Source organism: Temnothorax curvispinosus, unplaced genomic scaffold (assembly GCF_003070985.1).
Source record: "Temnothorax curvispinosus isolate PA1 unplaced genomic scaffold, ASM307098v1 QBEX01017775.1, whole genome shotgun sequence".
Classification (NCBI taxonomy): domain Eukaryota; kingdom Metazoa; phylum Arthropoda; class Insecta; order Hymenoptera; family Formicidae; genus Temnothorax; species Temnothorax curvispinosus.
Window position 1 is genome coordinate 1 of NW_020227555.1, and position 8,524 is coordinate 8,524.

Sequence of the window (8,524 nt, forward strand, 5' to 3'; positions counted from 1 at the left end):
AGTATCTTGTAAAGGAGCATTAACAGTCGTTTTACTTCTCATTTTTTTGGGTGTACTGGTTATAGCTGGTGATGCCGCACGCTTTAGTTCTGTAAAAATACATTGTCATATATTGATAAAAATTAAGTAAATAAAGAACAATTTTGTTTCAAAAATAATGTTTTTTACCTGTAGGAAATAATTGTTTCTTTGTTTTCAACGTATGAAGTTCCTCTTTAAGAAGGAATATATATCAGTTTTTAAGTTGTTGTTTTCTAATTGTAGTTTATTGTTTTCATCTTTTAAAAACTAAATTTCCTGTTCTACAGCAATTGGAATTTCAAACAGTTTTTCACAGGTTTTTTCAAATGCTATACTATCACGATTTAAAATTTCCAATTTATTCTTAATTATATCGACATCATCCATTTTAGATGTTTTATCTACAGCAGATGGAATTTTAGAAAATTTGTTTTGGTTTCTTTTAAATATTTTAGCGTCACGATTAGTAGTTTTCAATTTCTCATTGATTATATTTTCATCATCCTCTTCCGATGTCCTCTCATTATTGAATTTCTTGAAAATTCATGATTTTTAAAAATCTTAGAGCATCATAAAACTAGTTTTATAATAAGTTTTCCATTAAAAAATAAACATTTAAAAAAATAAATAATATTTATATTTAAAACAGAAAAAATGTTATTTTTGAAGATTGCATATAAACGTTCACATTATAATTAATTTCAGTTTATATTTATTTAAAATAAAACTTATATTTTTACACGGAGAAAATTCTTTAGCTGATGTTGCTGAACTATTAAGTAAAATCGGCTTAAAATGTCGAGCAACATTAGTTAAATAAAATTTACTTAATAGGATCTTGTTTCATATAGATCTGTAATTACCAATTGGCCAATTTATAGAATCTGTATAAAAAGTCTTATTTAAATGTAGTGGTGTAAAAAGTAGCTTCCATATAATTAATTCTTTAATCTTCTTAAATTTACATAAAAATCTATTGTAAGAAATAAAATGTATTACTTATATTACGAGAATTTCAACTATAACTTATTATTTTTATTGTTTTTGCATGTAATGTTACACATTCAAATTTCAAATTAAATTTTTTTTAAATGTTGATAAAAAGAGTAAGTTATAGTTGCAATTATTTTATTTCTTACATTTAATTACGAGTCATAGTTAAACATTAGCGGGGCGGTAAAACAAAATGTAAACTTCGTAAGGCATGACCGTCACGTATAGCGCCCGACTGTTCGACGGGCGCTACACGTGACGGTCATGCCTCACGAAGTTTACATTCTGTTTTACCGCCCCGCTAATGTTTAACTATGACTCGTAATTTTATAATGTTCGACGCACATTGATCTATCATTAACTTGATAAGGACCCAAAATAGAGGTCGAAACGTTATAATTATTAAATTAATGCCAGTCAGGCCGACTAATAAAAAGTTTTATATTATTTTATCACTGGTAAAAGATTATTTTTGAATTTATTTATTTACTATTAAAATTAACCATTTGGATATTATCAATTGTGTAAGTGTTATATAAATAAAATAAAAAATAAATGTATAACAATTATAATAGTTATAATTAAAATCAGCAATTAAATATTTGTAAAACATTATTACAATAACATGATTGAAATATTACCGTTTCTTTTTGAGTTTTATTAGGCTCTGGATTTTCTTTATCTAGTATTATTTGTACGGCATCACTGTAACCCAGTTTTTTAAAGACATAGCGTCGTTTGTTATGCTTCAAGTCCTCTTCATTAGCTGTAAAGAATAAAATACTAGTAAAAACTTAATAAAATTACGTCATTTACCGAAAACATGAAACACTTACTAGGTATATTTAGTAAAAGATTAGAATGGATAATAAAATAACACATTGTCAGTGAAAACAACTTAGTCAAAATGATGTCAAAGTGACATCAAATTGATGAGGAGTATGATGTTAAAATAAGTGATCAAAATGATGGCAATATGACTGCATAACATCCCATACCATGATGGTAATTTAAAATTAAATTATATTGAATAAGAGCAAAATAAAGACAAAATATATTACATATACAATACTCAGGTAGAACAGAGAAAGTAATAAACGACAGTTTTGACATTATTTTGACTAGGCCAATGATAAAATCTTCTTAACACTACAAATAGATAATAGCATGCTAAAAACTAGAATAAAGTACAATAAACAAAATAAACAAAAAAAAAAACAATTGGTTAAAAAAAGGTAGAAAAAAGAAAACCTCAAAAAATTTTATAGAAAAAAGAAAAGTGTGAACTTTATAATTTACTTAAAATTAAAATTGACTATGACAATGAATTTTGTACACTTCCTACTTCCATAATTTGAGCTGCGATCAAACTTTCTTCCATGGTTACAGTGTTCAGCCTTTTTACAAAATATGGGTCCTCATACTTATTCAGAACCACAAAATTCTTTATTCTTTCAATAGGGACAATATGGATTTTCTTGCTTTCATCGTCGAAATAACGCACACTAGCAAACTTAATTTGTGAATCCATGGTCGCTTTAAAAAATTATGTTTATTACATTTTCAAAACTTGAAAAATATTTTTTAACTGTGATAAGAAAATAATTCAAATAATGTAGTATTTGCACATATTTATATTATGATTAATAATGTTAAAATTTGTAAATTATAATTAAAAACAAAAAGTTAAATGCTTTCTGCAATGTATATAAAAATAATAATCATATAAACTACTTTGAATAGAGATTGTTTCGTGCTCGACCGGAGATTCCGCGGAGCACGATTTATGCCGTACGTCGATCACGCGGGACGGCGTGATCGACCTCGTGCGGATCAAATCCGTGCCACGAGACTAACAGCAAACACGTAGCAGTCAGCTTCGCGGCCTGATTATATCGAGAATATGTTCGATATTTTACAAAGATAAATGATAACATCTATTTTGAGAACACCATTTTAATGTAAACCAAAAAAATACAACGTACAAAGAGAATTTATACTTTAGCCTGCTCTGTAGTCATTTTTTTAATAACACTGCTAAATGAAAATCAAATTCTCTCCCTATTATTCACGTAAACAAAAACAAATTTTACACAAAATATTTATTACTTACTAACTCATGTGCGCTTCTGCAATCCAACTTCTTTTTATTTTTTTGTAACGGCACCCGATTCCTTCACTGGGATCAATATAATATAGCCAGCGACAAACTGATTGATTATTTTCGATTAAACGAGATAGAACACGTGCTCGGCTGCGCTTTTCCAGGCGGAAACGAGAAACAAAACGTACGTAATAGAGCGGACAAATGTATGAAGTGGGAACAGTTAAGCAGTTAAGCCCCAGACACACACACAATGCGACTAATGCGAGATGCGAGGCGATATAGGCGATACCTAGCATACTAGCGACAGCGAACAGCGACATGCGCATGCTCTGGTGGCCGCACGCGCATGAAGCGTCAGGAGGAGAGGCGCGCCGCGGCGCCGCGCCGGCGGGACGGCTGCGTAGCGGGGAGACGGCGCCTTAATGGCTCCTGCACACAGGACGCGGCAGCGCGGCATTGCGGCAACGCGGCACCGCGGTAACCAATTACCGTCTTGCCTTTCCGTTCTACTTTTGAAAGTAGTACGGAAAGGCAGATGGTGATTGGTTACCGCGGTGCCGCGCTGCCGCGTCCTGTGTGCAGGAGTCATAGAGTGTGCAGACGTGTTCGCTCTAGCGAACGTGTTTATTACAATATTAACGAATATCACTCGTAATTCTCTTCGTTACCCAATTCTTACCGTTTACTGGGTATTTTGTTTGTGCTTCTCTTGTTGTTGAAACGACATTAATAATATATATATATATAATGGGGAGGTATCACAATTATCTTGAAGATAAATTTCAAAAAGTCCCAAGAACGAGCCAATACAGGAGAAATCATACAGAATACGAATTAAGTGTTCAAAGCAGTGATGACAGTGTCGAAGATGCTCAATGGCGAGTAAGTATTATAAAGTTATATGGATAAAAATATATATAAATTATGAATTTATGTTCAAATTTATTTATTTTACAAGTAATGTTTATATATATTACAAATTTAATTAATCTTATAAATTTAAAAAATTATGTATTAAAATTTATAAGTGTACGAATAAAGGTATTTTAGAAAAATACATTAAATACAACAGATTTTTAACTTATAAAATTTTGTTAGAATCTTACTTATTATTACGTGATACTTTTCATATATGCGCAAATCAAGCTCTAAACATTTTTTACTTCTTTTTTTTCTTTTATTGTATGCTCTAAATTGAGATTATAAAAAGAGACTGACTTTAAAAAAAGTTAAAATGGCCTATTCAAAACATGTTCATTTCATTTTGTATCATATTAATATTATTTTATTACTTTATTTAGGAATACTGTAATTGCCAATCATCTAGTGATAGCAACAACACGGATTCTGATAGTACGAGTCAACATAACAGTATTCGCTCATCATCCTCCAATGAAGCGTTGCCAGCAGGTATTAGAAACAATGAGCTTAGTTCTGACTTGTCATTGCATTCAGTACAAGACCAGCATATAGATCTCATACAACATAATTGTCATGAATCTTCAGTAACACACGAAAATACATTTATTGAGCAAAACAATAATCAACAATCATCGTCAATATTAGAACAGGTTAGTATATAATTTTAATACTAAAAAATTATTATAAATTATACTTTAATACTAAAAAAATATTATAAATTCTTATAAAAAACACACTTAGTATTCATTTGTTTACGGATAAATATATTTTTTAAGTAGTATATGCAGAGGCAGACATTATCAGTATTTGATTGAAAGAGAGAGAGGAAATAGAAAGAATGCACAAAAAGTTCTTCATTATTATTTTAAATATAATATTGTATTGGTTTTTTCTTAATTATAAGTTTTTTAATCCTAAATATAGGGATCTACATTAAAAACTTTGTATCTGTATATATTAAAGACTAACTTAGTACACTTTGAAATTATAAAATTTGTTTCTTGTAGACAGCAGATGCATCCCAGATTTCAAGAAATGATAGAAATCAACTGTACGGCTTATCAGACTCTGAGGATGAAAATTTTCAGGTAAGAATATATTTTTTAATTTTATATGGTTCATAATATGTATGTAATTTGCCTGTAAGTTTTAGAATTCAAAATAACTTTTTGTCTTCGAAAAATTAATTTGTTTTCTTTCACTGTTACTACGTTTACTTTACTCAATTCTTTTATATATTATACAAAGATATGTAAATGTTGAAATTAATTAGATATTTTCCCAATAGACTTTTGAAAAGTACAATTATTTTTATAACTATTTCTTAAAATTCTATAATAAAAAACGTTAAAAAATTTATATCTGCAGGATTCATGGGTCTACGATGCACATGAAGAATTATTTCAATTTAGCGACGAAGATGATAACGATAACGATGACGATGATGTTTGTGAAGAAGTCAGCTCTGAAGATGTCAATAGTGAAAATAATTATATTGGTTTTAGTAGATTAATAGAAATGACGCAAAAAGATGAGAATAATGAGACTATAAATGCTCAAGTAGTCGTGAGTAAAGCTGAAATTTTACTTGCAGTTTTAAAGTATGGAATCACGTATTGTTTATCACAAAGTGCATTAGCTGATCTTTTTAAAATGTTAAACTGTTTTTTTAATTTTTCTTTGTTACCTAGTACGCGTTATCTTGTTGACCAAATGTTCAATCCAGAAACGGTCATAGAATATCATGCAGTTTGTCCATGTTGCAAAAAATATGTAGCAAAGTTTGATCGCAAAGATCGCCGCGTTGAATGTCAAGCATGCGATACTGTAATTGAATTAAAAGATACAACATATAATGACTTTTTTGCTATTATGAATGTAAATAACGAAATTGCAAATTTAATTCAAGACAATCAGAAATATTATGATTATGTAATTCGCGAAAGGGTGCGAAATCATGAAAAATTTGATGATATTACGGATGGAGTATTATACAAAGAATTTGTTGACTTATTGTCAACAAATGATAAACTTAATTTTGCTACGACTACGATGAACAGTGATGGAGCGCCGATTTTCGAAAGCTCTAGATTTTCTATTTGGCCGATTCAAATGATTATAAATGAATTACCCTTGGATGTAAGAACTAGTAGACCTGTAGTATGCGGCATATGGTTCGGTAAAGATAAACCAAATATGAATATTTTTCTGAAGCCGTACATTGTTCACATGAACAAATTGTCAAATGATGGTGTACGGTGTACTATTGCAAATGAAGTACGTACTATTAAAGTATTCACCATATGTTGCTGCGTAGACTCTGTTGCCCGTGCGCCAATGCAGGGTATGGTTCAGTATAATGGCTATTTCGGATGTAATTGGTGTTTACACCCAGGATATTATGTTTTCCACAAGAGAGGTGGAAGTGTAAAATATACTTTATTAAATGAAATACCACCTAAAAGAACTGAAATTGAAACAATCGAACACATGCGACAGAGTCTTACATCTCGAAATCCCGTTTATGGTGTAAAAAGACCTTCGTGTTTAATTAATTTGCACGGTTTTAATATTATATCCGGTTTTGTACCAGACAGTATGCACTGTCTTTGTTTGGGAATAGCGGAACAATTTTTAAGGTATTGGATCGAATCGAACAACTTGCCATATTCTTTATCCAATAATGATATTAATAAAATTGACAACGTGTTATTAACAATAAAAGCTCCCAATCAAATTGCTCGTTTATCTCGCTCTATACGAGATAAAAAATATTGGAAGGCAAGAGAGTGGGAGAATTGGATTCTGTACTACAGTTTACCGATATTATTATGTTTTCCACATTTAGAAATATGGGTAAAGCATTGGTCACTTTTAGTAGAAGCATTCTATATTTTACTAAAGAAAAGCATTACACGTGACGAGGTCAATTATGCTCATACATTATTGACAAAATTTGTTTGTTACACCGAACACTATTATTCGAAAGCTGCTATGACATACAACGTTCATCAACTACTACATTTAGCACAAAGTGTAGCAGATTGGGGCCCACTTTGGGCTCATTCTGGCTATTGTTTTGAAAACGGGAATGGTCAACTAGTTCGAAAAATCCACGGTGCTAAGGGCGTTGTACATCAAATTTGTAGATCGATAGCAATGAGTCAAAGCGAATTGATTTTAAAGAAACATGTTGCTTTAAAAGCGTTTTCAAATGTAAATAGTTTTATTTCTTATCTGGACAAAAAAACCGCAAAACAAACATGTAAATTATGGCACGCAAGATACTTTGGACCACACTACAAAACTAGCTTAATGTGGATAGAAGAACTTGAATTATCTGATGAAAGTCGAACATATCAGAAAATTGTAAAAGAACGGTGTTTGTACACATCATCAAAAAGAAATATAATTCGATCAGATAATTCGTATGCTTTAACAACAGAAGGGATTTTTATTCACATTGTAGACTTTATTATCGATGCACCAACAAGGAAAGAGTACACCATCTGTCATTTAGTAAATACGGAAGATATTTTTAATAACAATTCATTACCGCTAAAAAAAGTTGTAAATATTTCAGATAATTTAGTAGCAAAAGACACCAACAGCATTGAAAAAATTTGCGTTTTTATGAATATAGATAATATGATGTATATATGCGCAGTGCCAAATCTGTATTTTTATTAATCGTTTTTTACTTGCGAGATTAATAAACATCTAAATCAAAATAATATATATTTTCCTTTTTTCTATTTCTATCATTCAGCTCTTTAAAATTTGATTACTATACTTAAATGCAACATAATTGTAATAATAAAAAGATTATAAATTAAAACAAAACGTTTTAGAACTTACATTAATATAAAAATTATAGGTCCTATTAAATGCAATATCTTTTTTTAAGAATGTAATGAAAGAGAATGTAATATCAAGAATCTTTAAATTTTAATACATTATAATCCTTAAAAAAAATAATGTAATTAATGGACCATTTTTCTATACATTAAATCATGATTTTTTAAAATTACATGATTTTCAAACGTTACGTAATTTTCTAAATTACGTGATTTTTAAAATCACGTACCGATTTGGAACAATCCGTTACGTGATTAATTTATGTCATTAATTACGTAATTTTGTTACGTGATTTCGTGATGTAATTTCATGACGTGATTTCGTGACGTGATTTTTTTCAGTAGGGTTGGAAGGAAGGAAGTCTCATTGCCAATCGTCACAATTCTTGACGAGCTCAATACGTTCTGCGTCAGCGTTTAAAACACAGTGGCAACCGTTTATATTTCTTTACAAGTAAGTTTGATACAATTAAGGAGGTTGAAGCGATCCAGTTGAGTCAATTGACGGTTTAGAAAAAAGTTTTTTATTAGGTCATTAGTAGATAGGCTACGCCGGTTCTGGATCAAGGCGTGGTGCTCGCGCGGGGTGCGGGGCGAGGGGATCTCGGCGGCGCGGGGATCTCGG

General features: G+C 30.5%; 2 protein-coding genes across 4 annotated transcripts; one reads left to right on the forward strand and one right to left on the reverse strand.

The window, feature by feature from the left end:
- Window position 1: 1 nt before the first annotated feature.
- On the reverse strand, window positions 2-3,355 carry LOC112467698. Of its 2 annotated transcripts, XM_025036420.1 has the most exons (5): window positions 3,128-3,355; window positions 2,353-2,550; window positions 1,656-1,780; window positions 169-555; window positions 14-89 (listed from the first exon to the last, which is right to left on the reverse strand). In XM_025036420.1, exons 2-4 carry the CDS (start codon window positions 2,543-2,545, stop codon window positions 289-291), a joined length of 585 nt encoding a protein of 194 aa, XP_024892188.1. In that variant the 5' UTR covers window positions 2,546-2,550; window positions 3,128-3,355; the 3' UTR covers window positions 14-89; window positions 169-288. The 2 variants fall into 2 exon arrangements, with proteins under 2 accessions (XP_024892189.1, XP_024892188.1); XM_025036421.1 differs by lacking the exon at window positions 169-555 and having other exon boundaries at window positions 2-89.
- Window positions 3,356-3,736: 381 nt separating this feature from the next.
- Window positions 3,737-7,737, forward strand: LOC112467697 (homeobox protein 12-like). Of its 2 annotated transcripts, XM_025036419.1 has the most exons (6): window positions 3,737-4,003; window positions 4,423-4,531; window positions 4,628-4,692; window positions 5,050-5,130; window positions 5,411-5,784; window positions 6,410-6,557. In XM_025036419.1, exons 1-6 carry the CDS (start codon window positions 3,869-3,871, stop codon window positions 6,471-6,473), a joined length of 828 nt encoding a protein of 275 aa, XP_024892187.1. In that variant the 5' UTR covers window positions 3,737-3,868; the 3' UTR covers window positions 6,474-6,557. The 2 variants fall into 2 exon arrangements, with proteins under 2 accessions (XP_024892187.1, XP_024892185.1); XM_025036417.1 differs by having other exon boundaries at window positions 5,411-7,737.
- Window positions 7,738-8,524: the final 787 nt, after the last annotated feature.